This window comes from Camelina sativa, chromosome 6, assembly GCF_030686135.1.
Source record: "Camelina sativa cultivar CO46 ecotype springtype chromosome 6, ASM3068613v1".
Classification (NCBI taxonomy): Eukaryota; Viridiplantae; Streptophyta; class Magnoliopsida; order Brassicales; family Brassicaceae; genus Camelina; species Camelina sativa.
In genome coordinates, this window is record NC_141885.1 from 22,911,811 (window position 1) to 22,931,598 (window position 19,788).

The 19,788-nt window shown below is 34.8% G+C and overlaps 3 protein-coding genes across 4 annotated transcripts; 2 read left to right on the top strand and 1 right to left on the bottom strand.

The window, feature by feature from the left end:
* The first annotated feature begins 1,473 nt into the window (after positions 1-1,473).
* Positions 1,474-7,445, top strand: LOC104792417 (1,4-alpha-glucan-branching enzyme 2-1, chloroplastic/amyloplastic). Its single transcript, XM_010518558.3, has 18 exons — positions 1,474-1,888; positions 2,192-2,322; positions 2,582-2,817; positions 2,986-3,084; positions 3,244-3,286; positions 3,747-3,806; positions 3,965-4,045; positions 4,142-4,258; positions 4,461-4,544; positions 4,887-5,008; positions 5,152-5,271; positions 5,396-5,525; positions 5,602-5,712; positions 5,850-5,978; positions 6,062-6,165; positions 6,259-6,403; positions 6,524-7,081; positions 7,165-7,445. Exons 1-18 carry the CDS (start codon positions 1,747-1,749, stop codon positions 7,297-7,299), a joined length of 2,547 nt encoding a protein of 848 aa, XP_010516860.1. The 5' UTR covers positions 1,474-1,746; the 3' UTR covers positions 7,300-7,445.
* Positions 7,446-7,461: 16 nt separating this feature from the next.
* Positions 7,462-10,354, bottom strand: LOC104792418 (growth-regulating factor 3-like). Its single transcript, XM_010518559.2, has 4 exons — positions 9,818-10,354; positions 9,524-9,715; positions 8,931-9,291; positions 7,462-8,111 (listed from the first exon to the last, which is right to left on the bottom strand). Exons 1-4 carry the CDS (start codon positions 10,002-10,004, stop codon positions 7,676-7,678), a joined length of 1,176 nt encoding a protein of 391 aa, XP_010516861.2. The 5' UTR covers positions 10,005-10,354; the 3' UTR covers positions 7,462-7,675.
* A 5,241-nt stretch (positions 10,355-15,595) lies between these two features.
* On the top strand, positions 15,596-17,454 carry LOC104792419 (uncharacterized). 2 transcript variants are annotated; one of them, XM_010518560.3, is made up of 4 exons: positions 15,596-16,378; positions 16,579-16,689; positions 16,847-16,927; positions 17,021-17,454. In XM_010518560.3, exons 1-4 carry the CDS (start codon positions 16,088-16,090, stop codon positions 17,099-17,101), a joined length of 564 nt encoding a protein of 187 aa, XP_010516862.1. In that variant the 5' UTR covers positions 15,596-16,087; the 3' UTR covers positions 17,102-17,454. The 2 variants fall into 2 exon arrangements, with proteins under 2 accessions (XP_010516862.1, XP_010516863.1); XM_010518561.3 differs by having other exon boundaries at positions 17,030-17,454.
* Positions 17,455-19,788: the final 2,334 nt, after the last annotated feature.

A 19,788-nucleotide genomic window follows, 5' to 3' on the forward strand; every position in this document is an offset into this window, starting at 1 on the left:
AAAATTCATATCAAATTGTAAAGAAAAAAATATAATTTTTTTTGTATCCAAGAAAATTTCTAAAAAAATTATATTAACAATTATTTGAATAATTATGATTGAAGGGAAAAAAAAACTTTATTTCTCACCCACACACATACCCCTTTTGGTAATATTTTCATCCAAGCCTATGGTCCACAAGCTCTCCTATCTCACACATTCTCTATTAAACAACATCTATTCTTCCAATTTTGAATTGTAAATGTATTACTTTACCAATTAAGTTTCCAAAATGTACTAATATGCAAACAAACCCTAAATTATACTAGATTTTAACCCGCGGTACACCGGAGGCATATAATTTCTATTCTAAATTATATTTTATGTTGTATCTATTTGTTAAATATTTAATATTTTGTAAATTGAGGAATAACTAAATTTTCTAGTTGTTGTGCGGCTAAATATTTATATTATTTTTTAATCCGTAATACACTTCATGACCATTTGTTTGTTATATTTAGTTTGTTTTGTTTAGTGTTTGAGATTCTATTTTGATTTTTAATTACTATAACAAAAAAATAAGGGATCTAAATACATAATCAGTAATTATATGTTGTGATTAAGTCACATTTTTCCTAATGATTTAATTATTTTATACAATCTTAGTTAAATCAAGTTGATTTTATGTCAAATATTCTAATATTAGTAGTGTTGATAAATAATTAAATGAGAATTTAACCCGTGTTAACAAAAATTTAATAATATTTTATTAATTTCAACATGTTCTCTTTATAACTCATCTACTATATAACCACATTATATAGTATTTTAGAATTTTTTTAATTTTACATATGCGTAATAATTAAAAATTTTATTAAGTTTATATATGTTAATTATTATATTTAAATGATTGTCAATCGAAGTGTTTCTTACGTTAAGAATCAAAGCTCACAGATTTTGGAAAACAAAATGGAAATCAAATTGTTTTTTTCTTTGTTTACGATGGATTCAGTTATAAAATATCTTCAAAATATAACATAATGTTTGGTTAAATATATGATAGTTTCTATTTCCATATTGATTGCTGTTATTTTTTTAACTGAAATGAAATGTAAAATATTTAGGAAACAAAATCTGGAGTAATGTTAGTTTTGAAAAAATTTAGGAATTAATATTATAAATAAATTTTTAAATAAACAAAATTAAAAGGACATAATACAAAATGTACTTCGTTCAAAAATATTAATATAAATGAAATATTTGTTCTTTCTTGGGATATTCTTTATTCTCTAGTGATTCTTCCTCGTTAGAAAAGATATTTGTGTAAAAAGTTTTGGACTCGTCCCTAATCAAGAAAAAGAAAAAAGCTTTTTCAGTTACGAGTCTGAAATCTGACAAATACAAATATTTTCCTAATCATAATGATATTTTCCAAATTAAGAATTGATTTATTTAAGGTTAAAAAGAAGCAATTATTGAGAATTTGTGATACATAAGACGGACGAGAGAGACGACGCTTGATGATGGGTCCAATTTAAAAATCTGACATGAGACACGTGGCTCGCTATACTCCGTCCCTAATGAGGCTTCATGTGATTTTGATTTTTTTTTTTTTTTTTTAACTTTAATTTTTGTCGTTTATTAGTTTAAAAATAAGTCTAATTAAATCTTTCATTAGTATTTAGATTTTTATTCCTCTCACTCAGCTTTTGTTCGCTCCTTCAGTCTCTCTTCCCAAGTTCTCTTTCTCTGTCTTCATCAATCAATATGGTTTACACTATCTCAGGCGTACGTTTCCCTAATCTTCCATCGAGTAAGAAGAACTCTTCTCTCCCAAGTTTTAATGAAGATCTCAGGAGAAGCAACGCTGTTTCCTTCTCCCTGAGGAAGGACTCTCGTTCTTCTTCTGGTACTTTGCTTCCCATCTCCTTTGTTTTCATTTATCTCCGTGTGTCTCCTTCTACTGGGCACGGGTTTCGAGATTGGTGATTTTCATCGAGTCGATTTCAATTTTTTTTTTTTTTTTTTTGTGTGGATCCTGCTTCGTTGAATTGCTTGGACGATTGATTTTTGTAACTGTTGTGATTACTCTTGTTGAATGATTGATGAGTCTCCAATGTTTTGGTTATTTTGAAATGTGAATTTGATTTTGCTATTTTTTTTTTTTGGTTTGTTTGTTTGGGGCATCGATTCTGCTGGTTGATTGATTTAGGGAAGGTTTTTGCTCGGAAGCCACCGTATGATTCTGATTCGTCTTCTTTAGCTACCACTGCATCTGAGAAGCTCGGCGGCCATCAGAGTGATAGCTCTTCATCTGTCACTGATCTAGTAGAAGATACTCAGGTTTGTTGTCGTCTTCTCGGTTTTGTGCTTACATCAGGGTTATTTTAGCATGATCACCAGATGAAGTTGTGTAGAAGTAAATGGTGCATTGTAGTCATAATATTTTGATCAAAACAAAATGAAAGGGAATGAGATACTTATCACCTTTTTTCATGAGAACCAAACAGTGAACATATGATTGTTTGGATAAAGTGATCTTTTCTACAAATCAAAATGAATAGAAACATTACATTACTGTTCTAACCTGATGATTTATCAGGTTGTCGACGATGTAGACGCCCCGAAAATCGAAGAAGCCGTGGAAACAGAGAAACTAGATCAAACTTCTCCACTCTCAACATCTGGAGGCAAAAGTTATAAAGAAGATTTTGCAAAAATGTCACAGTCTGTTGACCAAGAAGTTGGGCAGAGGAGGGTTCCACCTCCTGGAGATGGGAAGAAAATATATGACATTGATCCTATGTTGAACAGTCATCGTGGTCATCTTGATTACAGGTAAACAATATACTACTATCTAGCTTTATCTTGTTTGCCAAAAGTACAAGTCCCTCATTTTTGTTGGTGGATCTTGTAAATTCTATGACATCCTTCTCCTGGCTTAAAAACCTGTGTTTCTTTTTTTTCTTTTTTGTTAAGTTCTAATTACTCAGCATGATGTTGCAGATATGGGCAGTACAGAAAACTGCGTGACGAAATCGACAAGAATGAAGGTGGTTTGGAGGCATTTTCTCGTGGTTACGAAATATTTGGCTTCACTCGAAGGTAAACTTCATTAAAAATATATATATTCAAGTGCCGTTTCGATTGCTTTAACGTTTTTAATTATGGCATTTTCAGCACTCTAGTCACGGTAAAAGTTTAGTAAATACTCTACAGATAGTTGGTATTGCAGTTGCTAATTATAATTCACTGCTTTATTAGCGCCACTGGTATCACTTACCGGGAATGGGCACCAGGAGCTAAGGTTTGTTTCATCTCAATACTTTACCTTACTATTATGTTGTCATGATTGTATGTTATTTGTGGTCCATCACTAGAGTTTCAGAATTTCAACTTTTATGCCTGTGAAGAGAACTAAATTTAAAAGCATGGATTAAAACACATGTATTGCTACATTCAATATGATTGAACATGTGATGTACACCTACTGCTAACATACCAAGCTTTATGTTGTGGTGGTGAATATTTTTCCTTGAGCTGTTGGGGTTGCAGATTTCAAAACCGGTCAAGTGGTGTTGTATTTAGCATAATTATAATGATCAACCTGGGCTCATAGTTCAGTGAAAAGGGTCTCATGTGCCCTGATATTGTGCAATCGGTTTTGTCTTTTGTATTCTGTTCCATGCATGTATCTGCACCTGATTGAATATCTAGATTCTTGTTTTTTCTAACAAGAGTTATTTGACTGAATTATGCCTTTCCAGGCAGCATCACTAATTGGAGATTTTAATAACTGGGATGCGAAAGCTGATGTAATGACTCGGGTATGCTATTACAGTCTACTTTGAGATTTATTGTTTAATCTTCCATCTCAGCGTGTATAACCTTCAATGATTCTTGTTGGCGGCATGCTTTGCTCTATTATTATTCTGTTCCTTCTGCAATTCTCATCTAAGACAATCTTATCACTGAAATTGAGCAGAACAACTTTGGTGTGTGGGAAATATTTCTGCCAAATAATGCTGATGGCTCGTCAGCGATTCCCCATGGCTCCCGCGTGAAGGTGACATGTTCATAGTTAACCTTTTGGAATAACATGCAAAATTGTCAGCTTTGTAACTCTTATCGTAATTCTTATTGTGTGTCATGGCATTGGTAGATTCGCATGGATACCCCAACTGGTATTAAAGACTCCATTCCAGCTTGGATCAAATATTCTGTCCAGCCACCAGGCGAGATCCCATACAATGGAGTATATTATGACCCTGCTGAGGAGGTACAAACCAGTACTCATTTTACATTCTCACTTGTTTTGGTTTTTTTCTAGAGAAGATCAACACTTTTCAAGATGTAGACATCCAACAAAAACATTATATTTAGTATTTAAGTCATAACTTGTTTCCAGCATTCTCTATGTGTACATATGGTTCATATATCTCTCCTTCGCTGAAGGCCTAAAGAGTACTCCATTGTTTCAGGATAAATATGTGTTCAAACATCCTCGTCCAAAGAGACCCACATCCTTGCGTATATATGAATCACATGTTGGAATGAGTAGTACGGTATGTTTCTTTCTCTTATCTTCGAATGGTAACTGACAGAGGTAGAAGTTTAAAACTACATTTGACATGACAAATTCTTAAATGTGCTTGACCTCGTTGCTTTTTGATGATAGTGGAAAGTTTGGTCTAGGCACATTGAGAATATAGGAACTAGTCCTTTTGAACTAGATGACTATCATCGTTACTTGATGGCGTAATCATCTTTAGAGAATGTATAGTTTCAATATAAGTATGCAAAAGGAAATCTCGGAAGTCTTTATTTTTGTTCCAGGTTCTTGATGGCAGAAGACTTTCACTTTTGACGATATGATAATGGGTAACGTTGTTATCTTTGATCTGCAGGAACCAATGATAAATACATATGCCAACTTTAGAGATGATGTACTTCCCCGTATAAAAAAGCTAGGCTATAATGCGGTTCAAATAATGGCCATTCAAGAGCATTCCTACTATGCCAGCTTTGGGTATCATCATTTCCAGATATAAATTTTCTACCTAGTTATTATCCAATGCATACCTGTTAAAAGGCATTTGTTGATTCTTTGCAGTCGTAAATCCTTTTGTCTCCTTGATGAATGAGCTTGTGACTGTGCTACATGCAATGCAGGTATCATGTGACAAATTTTTTCGCACCTAGCAGCCGCTTTGGAACACCTGATGACCTTAAATCTTTGATAGACAAAGCTCATGAGCTAGGTCTGGTTGTTCTGATGGATATTGTGCACAGGTATTGGCTTCCCGTTAACGGACTTCTCCAGAATCATCTTACATCAGTTAGATTTTATTGTGAATCAGTTGATATGGAATTTTTCATGGAAAATCCAATTCTTCATTGTCTTAAATAAATCCAGCCATGCATCAAAAAACACACTGGATGGCCTGAACATGTTTGATGGCACTGATGGTCAATATTTCCACTCTGGATCGCGGGGTTATCACTGGATGTGGGATTCTCGTCTTTTCAATTATGGAAGCTGGGAGGTATGTCTCTTTAGTGTACCACCATGTTGGTGGTTACGTCTGTATCGTTATTAACGTTTAGTCCTTGTATATTTAGGTGCTTAGGTATCTTCTTTCCAACGCGAGATGGTGGCTGGAAGAATACAAGTTTGATGGGTTCAGATTTGATGGTGTGACTTCCATGATGTACACTCATCATGGCTTGCAGGTGGTATTTTGTATGGGATTAGTTTTGTGCTTTTTGTCAAAATTTAATAGTAACTAATCCTTTATGTATCACAGTATCCTACAAATATTTGCAAAATATATGGCTTTATGGAACCTAACTACTAACTTTTGTGGCAGGTCGAGTTTACTGGGAATTACAATGAGTACTTTGGTTATTCTACTGATGTTGACGCTGTGGTCTATCTAATGCTGGTGAACGATATGATTCATGGGCTATACCCTGAGGCTATTGTTGTCGGCGAAGATGTAAGTCATTTGCCCTTTTGTTTAGTAAATACTGAAGTGTCTTTGGTACCTCTTTTCAGCTCTCTCAATTGATTTGGTAATAGGTTAGCGGGATGCCAGCTTTTTGCGTTCCTGTCGAAGACGGTGGTGTGGGTTTTGACTACCGTCTACACATGGCAGTGGCAGATAAATGGATTGAGCTTCTCAAGTATGTCCTCAGGACGTCTTGGCTTTTCAATGAGATGAAAGTGGACGATGTTATATCATATTGAACTGATATGGTGTGTTGTAATTTCTCTAGGAAGAGAGACGAGGACTGGCAGGTTGGTGATATAACTTTCACGCTTACCAACAGAAGGTGGGGAGAAAAATGTGTCGTCTATGCGGAGAGTCATGATCAAGCCCTTGTTGGAGACAAAACGATAGCGTTCTGGCTAATGGACAAGGTACCATATCGGTTGCTGTTAAGACTCAGGAAATAGAATTACTAAACATCTTACTGTCTTTGAACTCTTAAGTCTTATGTCAGATTGTTCGACTAAATCTTATGTTTATTACTTGTATAGGACATGTATGATTTCATGGCCGTTGATAGACAGGCCACCCCGCGTGTAGACCGTGGGATTGCTTTACACAAAATGATCCGTCTCATTACGATGGGATTGGGTGGAGAAGGATACCTCAATTTCATGGGAAACGAATTTGGACACCCAGAGTGGATCGACTTCCCAAGGACTGATCAGCACCTTCCTGATGGCAGAGTCATCCCTGGGAATAATGGTAGTTATGACAAATGCCGACGTAGGTTTGATCTGGGAGATGCAGAATATCTTAGATACCATGGACTACAAGAGTTTGATCGAGCAATGCAACATCTCGAGGAGACCTATGGTTTCATGACTTCAGAGCACCAGTACATCTCCCGCAAGGATGAAGGAGACAGAGTCATTGTATTCGAGAGAGGTAACTTGGTCTTCGTCTTCAACTTCCACTGGACGAACAGTTACTCTGACTACCGAATCGGTTGCTCTATTCCTGAAAAGTACAAAATCGTTTTGGACTCTGATAACTCTTTATTCGGAGGCTTCAACCGACTAGATGACTCTGCCGAGTTTTTCACCTCTGTAAGCCCTTTAACTAAACGAGAACGAAAACAGAAACTCTTTTCTCCAAATCATTACGAAAGAACTGATAATTTGCTATGCAGGATGGAAGGCACGACGAGAGGCCTTGCTCTTTCATGGTGTATGCGCCGTGCAGAACCGCTGTAGTTTACGCTGCAGTAAAGGATGATGAACGTTCTTCTCTTGTCCCCATAAGCCTGTTACCCGAAGATGTTTAGGAGCAAGAAAAGGATATCCGAGTGTACCTACTGTAAGCTTCTTTGTACTTCAAAGATGTACTGTTTGATCTCCATTTTCTTTAGGTTTCGCTTGCAGCATCATCATTATAACTTTAAAATGAAATAAAAGTCGTTGCACTTCTACATTTGCTCAGCTTCATGTGCTTCGTCATAAGTCTTATTTATAGATATGAAGTTCCAAAAACATAAATCTTTTGAGAGTAAAAGCTGAGAGAAAGTTACAGATACAGGGGAAATCATAAAGAAAAAGGAAGAGGACAACAAAAGACTCCCCCTCTTTATACAGCGAAAATTTGAATACAAACCCAAAACAAACAGTAAAAACCGCAATGTTGTTTTGGTTTTTTAACACTGTTCAATGAAAGGCTTGTGTCGAGACACCTAGCTGATGGAGAACACTGGTTGGGGAAGACGAGGAGGAAGATCTCAGCGCTTCGGCCAATGGCCCACCCATGTGGTGATGGTGATGTTGAGACCCTCCACCGCTCCACCAGCTCATGTTTTGCTGGTCTCTCCCATTGTTGTTGCTCCGAGCCTCCTCCTCGTTGCCAGTGGACAGCTTCAAAGAGACGTCTGAGGAAGAGTTTCCAGGCATGGAGATGGAGAGACAAGTGGCTGAGCTCATGGGACTTGAACTATTGTCCGCTTCTTGAAGCGAAGAACGAGGCCAATCATCAAAGAAGGGCCTCAGAACGTGGCCTCCATCTGATCTGTTGTTGCTGAAACCATTGTGGGACTCGTATGGCCTCTTGTTGTTGATGTTGTTGCTATCATGCTTCATCTCCGAACAACTGTTAACAAAGAATCCACATCTCAATGATTTGAAAGAGACCAAACTCATAAAAACAGATCATAAAGCAAAAATTGTCAAAGAGGTTCCACATTTAGGCTTCAAACAACATGATTATAGCCTTTATATGTTGATAATAGGCTTTAAAAGCACCTTTTAATGCGGGTTTTAAAAGAACTGATTAAGTAGAGTAAATAGAAATAGAATAATTAAATGAGTTTGTATCTCATGTGTTATGTGTGGATAGGGGAGGTAGGTGCAGAAGAATCTAAAAGCTTTAACTTTTCTGCAAGATATGAGACATATATGGGTCAGCTTTCACTAAGGTCCTACTATCTCATTATTTCTCTCTCTTTCTATTTTCTCTGTTTGAAAAGTCTCTCACACAGCTTCAAAAAAAAAAAATAGATTCTATCAAATCCAGTGTTATCATTAACTCTCAACAGAAAAAAAAAAAAAAAAAGAGAGATACTTTCACAAAGAAATCAAACTCATAATTCAACAAAAAAACAAACAAACCAACCCTAAAATGATAAGGATGTGTCTCTCAATTTCCAACATTACCCCTCTCTTCACAACATTATACAAACCCAAGTTATGTATTATCAGTTTCATAGTTTAAGACTCAGAATCAGTATTGTTTTACTCTAATTGAACATCACTATTATTAAAAACAATCGTCTCAAAACTCTAAGTCTCAACCAAGAAATCTTATTGGCTTAAAACTAAAGAAAGAAAAGTCAATGTGTTTGACCAACAAGTTCAACAGCTAAAACAGACAGACCTAAAGAGAGTAAAATAAACAGTTCTTTTTAATTACCTTTGACTAAGGTGGAGAAGTTCAGATGAAGAAGAGTTGGAAGAGGCAGAGAAGAAGAACGACCCTCCTCCTTGACCTACCACTTCATCACCACCACCACCAAAAGCAAACGTAGATGCTGTCGTTGATGTTGTTGTTGCGGTGGCTGTGGCTGCTGCTGAGGTAGCCATGGACGTGGCGGTGGCATTGACAGTGGTGGGAGTAGTTTCCACAGGCTTTCTTGAACGGTTGCGGCCACGGTGCATGTGGCGCTCGCAATACTTGTGGCCAGCGAAGACGTCTCTTGAACATCTCCACTTCTTACCATCCGTTCTCCTGCATCTCCCTGGCTCAGGATCCATCGCCGCCCTCCCCAAATACCCTGTTTTTTTATTATAGCATTCATGTCACAGATCAGATCAAGAACAAGATTCTACTTAATCAAATGTTAATTTAGATCTCCAAGATTGGCAGAACAAGATAATACTAGTATACTACAAATATCGAAAGTATGGATCTTGGGAACACAACTCCAACACAGTAGGCACAAAACCCATCATGCATCTAATCTTATTTAATAAATGAAAATAATAAAAAACTTTGTCGAGACTCACAAGCAGGTTGGTAATGAGGGAGGTGTTGAAGAGGATGATGAAGAAAATAGGAAGGAGAAAGATGGACAAGACTTTTCTTGATTGGTAAAATGAGCTCTTGAGGAACAGCAGCACCAGCCAACATGTACCTGTAGATCAGTGCTTGTAGTTCAAGTTCTTGCCACTGTGCCCAGCTAAAGAAGCTCCCCATCTCTACAAAAACCAACAACAACAAGGCCAAGCATATATCAGTAATTAGACTAAGAAACGAATAAGAGAAACGAGGGAGTGGGGAAGAGAAGAAAGAGAACTCACTGGGGAACCTGGAAGAAGAATCAGGAGACAGTTTAGAAGAGGTAGGTTCAGGGGCAAAGAGAGGAAGAGCAGTAGAAGCTGGAGTTTGGGAATGAATCTGGTCATAGACATGTTTTGGTATCTTAGCTGCAGAAGGTTGTTCTTCTGACTCTGTCTGGCTTCTCCATTGTTTCAGTTGCAAATCCATGGAAGAGAGAGAGTGAGAGAAGTGTTGTTGTTGGTTACTTTTGAGATAACAGGATTCTTTTTTTCCCTTTATTTTTTTTTGTCTTCCAGGGGTCTGATTTAATAGCTGTGAATGTCTTGTTGGGGTTAGGAAGAGCAAAATAACTTCTTTTTTTTTTTTGGCTCTAAGAATCTAAGAAAGAAAAGCTTTGTTCTTTGTAAGTCAGTTTCTGTATCTGAGCTTCTTCTGCAGAGAGAGAGAGAGAGAAAGGACAGAGAAGGGGGTAAAGAGGTTTTTATTAGGGACACTTGAGAGACTTGCAAGAAAAAGACAATGAGACAAGACAGATGGGGCAAGAGAGGAAACTATACAGTAAAAAAGAGGCTAAACTCTTTATATATAAACCTTAAAATTAATGTGGGGGTTCACAAATCTTCCATTAATCTTTCAGATTATTAAAATAATTAGTTTTGTGAATTAAGATATATAAAAAAAAAAAAAGCAAAGTCAGAAAACCCAGAAAGAACCACTCTCTGCAAGATGAAGATGGAGAGATAATAACCTGCAGTTTTTCTGTCTTTTGCTGCATTGGAAATACCAAACCTCCAATTAGTATAATAAATTACTACCTTTTGATTAGTTTATTAGTTATAAAAAAAAAAAAAAAGCCTACTTGGAGTTGTGAGTAATTTTAAATTTAGTCCTTAATCAAGTGATTTGTTTGATGATTAATTAATGAATAGAACGTTACGTTTATTAAACCGAACTACTTTTATTTTAAGTTTTGAGTGATTAGTAAAATTCGTTAGGTTCATCACACAGGGCACTAGATAGATGTACTGTCTACTCTATTTTCTTTTTTGACTAATAAATTTTGTACCTTACGTCCATAAGATCTAGTCCGAAAATGGTATATTTCATTTGGGAAGTATTGGCTGAATTCTTGGTGGAACGAATCTGTTGAGGGAAACAATATTATTTGACGTAAAAATTCATGGCTGAGAAACCAAAATGTTTATTCTTTTAAGTGATATAACAGAATATATAACTATCACTTCTCAATCACGATTTTAACTCATTCTTTTATTTTCTTCTTATTATTATTTCACACCGCTCATGAGTCATACGTATAGTAAACAAATCTAATTGATATATACTAAATTGAACTTTCAGAGATGGCGGTAGAACGATGTCTCAAGACTCAAGAATATTATAAGGAGTCATGTATTTTTTAATTATAGAACATTTGAAACATTTTATGATATGGTCAACTTTGTTCCTCGTTTTAATGGGGTTTTTATTCGATAGATATCTTCTACTAGACTGAAAACCGCTGGTTCAATTTGGTTTAAAGATTGTGGTTCAATTTGGTTTAAAGATTGTGGTTCAAAATTTCCTTTGCTTTTTGTCAACGGTTTGAATTTGTATTCTATTCAATTTTTTTTTGGGTTTGATTTAGGTTTTACATTCGGGTCGGCTGAGGTAAAAAAAAAGGTAGTAGAAGAGAAAGAAGTTGAGAGAGAGAGAGGGAAGTAATAATGAGAAAAGAGAAGCAGGTGGGCTGTGTCAGAAAGCTCAGAAGTTAAAAGCATAAAAGTGAGTAACCCAAGTGGGTGGTGAGGGTTTCTCTTTGGCTGTGATTCATCTTTGATTTGACTACTCATAGTACTTCTTGTTTTTTTCACTTTTAACCCTCTCTTTTCCTCTATTTTCTTGCTTTTTACCCTCCAAAATCTCATTCACATATCACTAACACACCCCAAATAATAATGTCAATTTTTCAAGTTCATTAGGCTTAACTTTTACATTTCTCCTTTTTGCGATTAGTATGGAGCAAATAAGAGGATGACACATTACAAATTGCATTGCCACTCATCAAAGTTACTGACCAGCAGATCTTTGACCGAAATTATACCACTCGAGCGAACGAAAAAAGTTCAGGGTCAGCATATTTCTCTACTACATAGTCACAAAACTATATCACTTGGAGGGAGCACTTATGTTTTTCTTGTTCTTTGTCATTTTTCAAGATCATGTTTTATTACTTACGAAAAAACCATCGTACGTACCCTAATTACATAACTATTTTTCTGACATAACAGTAAAAAACACAGCGTTGATGTAGTAACTATCAACGAGCCAACAATAATATAAATATAACTGTCAATATTATTCGTTTTATTAAATAGAAAGTTCGGTAAGAAAAAGGAAAAGTTAACGTCGGCAAAGAGAAGAGAGTTTAATCATGTCGTACTATTGGTTTGGTGGTGTAATGTTCTCTTCTTTAAATTATGAATAAAACGAGTTAATTTGTACAAACAAATCTGAAATTAAAATACTATACAAATAGAGAGGAGAGCGAAGGACAGAGAATAAGAAGAAGAGGCAAAGGATGGCGAGAGTTCACATGTCCATGAGAAGACAAAATACGTTTCTCTGACACAAATCTCTCAGACTCCCCAATATATATTTTTAATTTATATTTGTGTAATATATAGTATAGTTTTGTTTTTGTTTTTGTTTTTGTTGTATTAGAAAGAAACGTATATTACTACTATACCCACCATGGACTTAAGGAAGGTCAGGCCTCAGTCCACTTGGGGTCCCCAATTTTTTATTAATTACAGAAAACAATTTTGTAGTAAAAGGCAAGTCACGCCGGCACGCGAGCCCTCACGTGATCCCACGTGCTTTATTATTCTCTCTTATGCTTCTTCACTAATCTCACTAATAATAATAACATACGTGAAAACTTTGTTTCAAAAAAGTATCAAGAATATGTTATTTTGCGTAAAATTAACATGATATGGCATATGGCTACATTATTTGTATAAATTAACCACGTAATAAAAAAAGGAAGGCTACTACCTAACACATTGTGTTATTTTTAGTAACATGGAAGAAGAAGAAAGAAGAAGAAAGAAAAAGAATGAAAAAGAAACCAAAAGGAAAAAGGAAACAATAGATCTTTCTGGTGAGAACACAGCACACACAGACATACACATTGTTGTTGACACAAGGCATCTAAGGGCATGACCGCACGTGTCAACATGCATCAAACATGCGATCTTTCAATATTATTTTAAAGAATCCAATGTAAAAGACTACTTTGCCTGCATGTCATGCCAATCTCTCCTTCCATTTATGTGTTTTCTAATCAAATATATACACTAAAAACAAGTTGATTTCATATTAAGATCAAGCCATATATAATAGTAGATCTAATTTGAGGGATTCGAAATCGAATTACCTCGTGTATTTTTTTTTATTCAAGAGAACAATTACTTGGGCTTTCAACCTTTGCGAATATTGGTTCGAGGGTGAAAAAATACATTGCATGCGGACTTTTACATCGAACTGTAACATGTCCTTTGGTCGTTATACAGTTTTCTACTTAATTTACGTCAGCTGCTAAAATAATAAAGTACTACTGAACAATTGACTCAAGACGGTTAATGCTCTTTGTTGTTGTTGCAAAGAAAACAAATATCGAATCCGAATCTCAGATATGATAATAAGGAGAAAAAATGATTAATTTTTAATCTTGTCTAGGAGCCAATTTGATATGTTGCCAAACAAAAAAAATACATATAATATGATTTGGGCCTACGTACAGAGATTTGAGCTATAACTGGAAAAGCCCAATCGACTACTTGTTGAAGGTCTTTTGTATTTGTCCGTTTTAAAACTTTTCAGTCCGATTCCTAATTATTTTTGTTGAGAAGACAAACATCTAACTATCTAATTCTAAGGCAACAAAACAGTTTCCTCTGCTTAAATAGCCCAACCTGATCCACTTCACGACTTTATCTACTTAAATAGCCCAATCATGAATTTTAACAATTACTATTAATCTCTTTGTTTCCAATAAAACCTCTGTTAAGGCCCAAAACATGTAACTATACCCACATGACCATTAACGAGGCTTGTGTATTAGCAGCGGAGACTACTGACCGAAGAAAAATGCAGAAACTACTTCCATAGTTAAAGATTTATCAATCCGTAATGTTGCTCCAATACCTAACCACACAAGGCCTCTATGATAATGATTCTTCAGTATCCATCTACATTTCAATAACTTCTCAAGTCGAAAATAGTAGAGTATACTCCATCATCATCCTTATACGATAAATAACTGCTGGGGAATATATTGATTCAAAGTTACGTGTAGAGTTCCGTATAGTGGGTAATATATATTACTTAGTAGAAGATTCGACGGGCAATTGATTTGTAAGAAAAGTCTTTGGACGTTAATAGCTTTGGTCAAGTCAATGGTACGACAGAAGACTAATTTCTCAATGACTTCTAGACAAACTAATAAATAACCTTAAAAATAAATCCTGTCCGACCAAAGGGTGGTTTGTGATATTTTAAGAAACTAAAAATGATTATGGTTTTTGGAACAAGAACTTGATTTTTGAATCTTTTTAAAACAGTTTTTTTTTCTAATCATCACTTCTTATTTTTTATAGTCAACAGTTTCAACAAAAACTTAAATATTGATAATCATTTTGAACAAATAGGTTAAAATATATACACCATATACGCACCAACATCTTTTTATATGTAGTAGTATATTAGTATATGTTAATCAATCACATTGTTGATTGAGTATTCTTCGTATAGGTTTATGCCATAATTCACATGCAATTCATTATGTTTTCCTTTGTAAATGAAAGGTAAAGATTATCGTTAATTGTCAAATTTGGGAAGAAGACTTTTGTAGGTAAAAAGTATTGGAATTTTTTTGATTCTCGACGTATGAGCCAAACTATATGCATTAAAGTTTAAATCATGAAGAATTAATTAAAAGAAGAGAGAGCAAAACAAAACAAACGATCCCCAAAGTAAACAAAGTCGTCCAATAATAAATTGGAGAAACGTTGCCATCAAAGAAGGATTACAATGTCTCGTCATCTTGGATTCTTGATTATCTTGTTAAATAAATCCGTATCAAATTCCATTACGTTTTCTTTCATGTTAGTCAATGTAAACGCTTAAATTCCTATGATTTTTCTGAATATACAATTTTTAATATCTACTATTAGTGAAAACTTGAAAGCAACTTAGCATCGATAAACCGTATATTAATTGAAAGTTCATAACCACAGACTCAAAATTACGGTCGACCTCTTAGTCCTAGCCTTAAAAATCTGACTAATTTGTAAAGGTATTTTGATGAGATGGAAAGTGTTTGAAATTATTGTATAAAGCTTATTAGAGTATTTGATGTATGAGTCGTCTCTCTTTGCTTTATACATCTACACACTACAGCTATGACGATTAATTATTAAATCCAAATCACACAAAGTTTTTTAAAGATATTTTGGATTTTTGGTTGTCCGTGGATCGATGAATGCGATGTCAAAATAAAAACAAGGATATTTTGGTTGCTGGTTGTAACACGACTAAAGATTTCATATATAGATCTTTTATACAATGATACTAATAAAAAAAAATATACTATATGCTAAAAAAAAAAAAAAAAAAAAAAGAACAATAAATGTTTGCACATATGATTGGTTGGATATGGTTGTCACTTGGCAGTTAGGTCATTTTCTTAGCTTTGCTTATTCCAATAAATAAAACAGTCTGTAACATTAACATCGCGTAATACGCCAATGCCCAAAATTCTTATTTTTGTATAGTTTATAACATTGGCACATTTTTTGCTTTTCCTTTACAGACAAAAAGATGTATTTTCCACTTAAATAACATAAAAACCTTAAGACCGTATTTTTAAAAAAGACATACGAATACAGAGAGAAGACAATAATGATTAGAAAGAATAAGATTAGGTTAGAAATGGTGTAATTAAGGAATATAATTAAATTGAAGAGATTAGCTTTATTACCAAATACACACACCACCCCACTAAAGAGAGAATACAGCAAATCGTCTCTTTCCGCCATTAAAACAACAAACACCTTCCTTCCTTCCTTCCCAAAAAAGCTTCAAACTTTCTCTAAACCCCCAAATCAGCAAAAATAGGGTTAATCGAAGAACCCCACCTTAATCCAACCGAGGAGGATTCGAGTTCCTGCTTTGGTTTAAGGAGGAAGAAGAAGAGCAAATACCACAAGGAAGAGGAGAAGAAACCAAAGATGACTCAGAGTCAAACCAACGACGGACCTGTTACGACGGTTGAAGAGTCAGCGGCTCCTCCTCCTCAGACTCAGACTCAGCAGAGCAACGATATGGTTCTTCATACGGGGAGTTTGAGTTTTAGTAGCCATATGTCGAGAGAAGACGAAGAGATGACTCGTTCTGCTCTTTCTGCTTTTAGAGCTAAAGAAGATGAGATTGAGAAGAGGAGGATGGAAGTTCGTGAACGGATCCAAGCTCAGTTGGGTCGGGTCGAACAAGAAACCAAACGTCTCTCTTCTATTCGTGAGGTTTGTTTTCCTTCTAAAGCTTGAGTCTTTTAACTTGTCTTTATAGTATAAACCCTAGAAAGTTCGATGCTTTTTTGGTGTTGTTGTTGCTCTGTTTTGGGGGTTTCAAGATCTAGGATTTTTGGCTATTGTTTTGATGTTGTGTGTTCCAAAGGGGCAAAGGTGTGATTTTTGTTGGTGTTGGGGTCTCTTGTATACAGGAGCTTGAGTCTATGGCAGATCCTATGAGGAAAGAAGTCTCTGTTGTTCGTAAGAAGATTGATAGTGTTAACAAAGAACTCAAACCTTTAGGTTCCACTGTTCAAAAGAAGGTAACATATACTATTTGATTTCATTGTCTCTACCATATCTGTATACATACACAACACCAAAAAGATTTGATATTTATGGTATTAACCCTAAACTTTAGCAATTGGGTTTGCTAGACTGAACGATTTGTGAACGATTTGTGTAATGAAATTGAAACAGGAAAGGGAATACAAAGAAGCACTTGATACATTCAACGAGAAGAACAGGGAGAAAGTACAGCTGATCACCAAACTCATGGAGGTTAGTTCCGAGATCTCAACTAAGTTGCTAAAATTTGTTAAATCCATCGCTTATTATACATAAATGGTGTTTGTTATTTTTCTTTTTGGGGAGATGGAACAGTTGGTTGGAGAAAGCGAGAAGCTGAGGATGATTAAGCTGGAGGAGCTCAGCAAGAGCATAGAAACCGCATGAATGAAATGAAATGTGTTCAAGAATTGAAGAAGAAGAAAGAACTAATTGGTTCTTTTGTGTGATGATGTACCTACCTAGTTTTTAATTTTCCATCTTATGTTTGTATGTTTTAAGATTTGTGGGTGCTTTTTTTTTTTTTTTTTTATTGTTAGTCTTTTGGGAGGTTTGATTTGTAAAATTTGTGGGTTCTCTTATTTTTGATTAACCAAATTTAGGGATATGGGAAACATCGGGTGATTCTTTAGGATACTCAAACTCATCATCATCACAGTGAATTTTTTTCTATCTGTATTATGTTTTTGTATTTGTCTTTTGAAGAATTCATTTATTTTATTTTTAAAATTGTTTTATTATATTTGGCTTTTTAGTAAAGTTTCTTATCGTTGGCAAAGAAGAAGAAAAAGTGATTCTCGCGTGCGTTTTTGAAATCTAAAAAGCTGTCGGAACGGCAGAATCTTTTCAGTTGTTTATTTACATAATCCTTTCCGTTTATATATCAAACCATCGAAGTATACAAAACGGGAAAGACCAAGATATATATTTAAAAAACATATATATAACGTGAACACTGTCATTAAGTGAATATGACAAAAGTTTTAGATGACTTGGCCGAAATAATTATACTACTAATTTGGGTTTTTTTTTTGCTGAATAGTTCAACGAGAAGTAGCTTCGTCCGTTTGCTTATGAATCCTCACTTTTCAATTATAATCCCTAGATGCAAAAAAGATCACTCGAAGAAATAAGGAAACCCCAATAACCATGTTCAATTATAGTGTGGAGTAGAGAATCGAGAACGTTTTAGTGACAGTTGATGAATCACTATATATGGTTTCGGTATTTGAGGGGGATATTGTGAATTGGCGTTTTGATGATCATGAAATGATATTGTCATATAGTCCACATAATAGGCGGAAGTTGATCCCTGCGTTAATGTATTACCCGCCATTCGACTATTTAGTAAGCTAAAAGACGAGTACTAGTAATTGATTGGTCTAGCTGGAAGCCATATATTCTATCTCCAATGTACCTTAAAGATGAATTTGAGCGCATTATAATGTGTTCCCACAGAGATCAAGAGGCATATTTGTTGCATGCTGGAAGCGATGTTACAACATAATTATGAAAGTGAGGTTATTGTAGAGCGCCACATAATTTTGCTTCCATAAGATGATCTTGTGTGGTAAAAAGATTTATATATAAATATATAATGTTTTCCATCCTAATTAATCAGTTTATTTCATTAGATTGACGGAGAAGAATATAAGCAAATTTAGAAAAGCACTATAACTTTGGACCCAATCTTAGGCCCACTTGTAACAGTTATATCTGTTATTAGTCGATCTAATAGTAGCATTTACTCTCTCTTTTTTTTGGGGTCAAACAGAAAATAAGTAGCATTCACTGTTTCAGTGTTTCTTTTAAAAATACTCCTAAATTTTCATATATTATGAAATGTTTTTTTGTTTTGTTTAGATGACATTGTTATTCTTCTACCTTCATCAAAGTAGAAATGCTTTCTTTCATAACTTCTCATTATTTTGCTACATAAATTGTATTTCAAACTTTTAATATATTATAGTTTGCACGTTTACAAAATCAGCGTCAGTCCAATATCATGAGACAATAATGATAAAACAATGATATTATGATACATGTGATTTACTAGTTAATAACGACCGTTTGTTTTACTTTATTTGGTGGGCGGGGTATGCATATTGAATTCGTCAGACTCTGCCTTATAAAAATACACATACTTTCAATTTGTGTGTGTGTTTTTTTTTTTTTTGTCTTGATCTATTTGGTACGTTATGTGTATATGTAAACAAGACAATAAAAATCAAAACAAGATCGGCATGCAAGTTTGTGCTTTTGTTCATCAATTATATATTTAGGACATAAAAATAAACGAAACAAAATACTATGAAGTATATATGAACTTTTGCTACTTGTCACGTTTTGTGATCACAAGTCCCTTTTGTTTTTTAACAGTTAGGTCATGTTCCTTTGGTGAACCAGATGCAATATCTGGATGCAAATGTTTATTATTGTTTGTTTAGTAACAATTAGGAACTCATCTAGATACAATATCTGGATATATTTTTAAAACTCATCAAAAAAACTGAATTTCTGGATGAGATTTTTTAGAGAGTTTGGATGAGGTAAACTCATCAATAATTTGTAAAAATCAAAAAAACCCCTATTTTAATTAAATAATTACAAAATATTTTTTTTTTCAATTCTAATATACATACAACTCTAAAATTCCAATTCTTCACCCACCAACCTGCAAAATCTCATTTTTCTCTAAACCCGCAAAATCTCGTTTTCCCGCCAAAACCGCAAAATTTCGCTTTTCCCGTCAAACCGCAAAATCTTGTTTTCCTACCAAAAAGCACAAAAACATGAAAACTCGTTTTCCCGCCAAAACCGAGAAATTACGTTTTTCCGTCAAAACCGCATAGTTATGTTTTCCATCAAAACCGCAAAATTACGTTTTCCCGCCAAAAACACAAAATTATGTTTTCCCGTCAAAACTGCAAAGTTACGTTTCCCGCCAAACACGCGAAATCTCGTTTTCCTGCCAAAACCGCAAAATCTCGTTTTCCCACCAAAACCGCAAAATCTTTTTTTTTCCGCCAAAACCGCAAAATTATGTTTTCCCGCCAAAATCTCGTTTTTCCGCC

Excerpts from the sequence above, each read along its gene's own strand:
- LOC104792417 (XM_010518558.3), top strand. The coding sequence starts at position 1,747 with ATGGTTTACACTATCTCAGGCGTACGTTTCCCTAATCTTCCATCGAGT. Across the intron at positions 3,085-3,243 it reads ATATTTGGCTTCACTCGAAG|CGCCACTGGTATCACTTACC; the intron begins GTAAACTTCATT and ends CTGCTTTATTAG. Across the intron at positions 6,404-6,523 it reads CGTTCTGGCTAATGGACAAG|GACATGTATGATTTCATGGC; the intron begins GTACCATATCGG and ends TTACTTGTATAG.
- LOC104792418 (XM_010518559.2), bottom strand. The coding sequence starts at position 10,004 with ATGGATTTGCAACTGAAACAATGGAGAAGCCAGACAGAGTCAGAAGAA. Across the intron at positions 9,716-9,817 it reads TTCTTCTTCCAGGTTCCCCA|AGATGGGGAGCTTCTTTAGC; the intron begins GTGAGTTCTCTT and ends TGGTTTTTGTAG. Across the intron at positions 8,112-8,930 it reads CTTCTCCACCTTAGTCAAAG|TTGTTCGGAGATGAAGCATG; the intron begins GTAATTAAAAAG and ends CTTTGTTAACAG.
- LOC104792419 (XM_010518560.3), top strand. The coding sequence starts at position 16,088 with ATGACTCAGAGTCAAACCAACGACGGACCTGTTACGACGGTTGAAGAG. Across the intron at positions 16,379-16,578 it reads GTCTCTCTTCTATTCGTGAG|GAGCTTGAGTCTATGGCAGA; the intron begins GTTTGTTTTCCT and ends TCTTGTATACAG. Across the intron at positions 16,928-17,020 it reads TGATCACCAAACTCATGGAG|ATGGAACAGTTGGTTGGAGA; the intron begins GTTAGTTCCGAG and ends CTTTTTGGGGAG.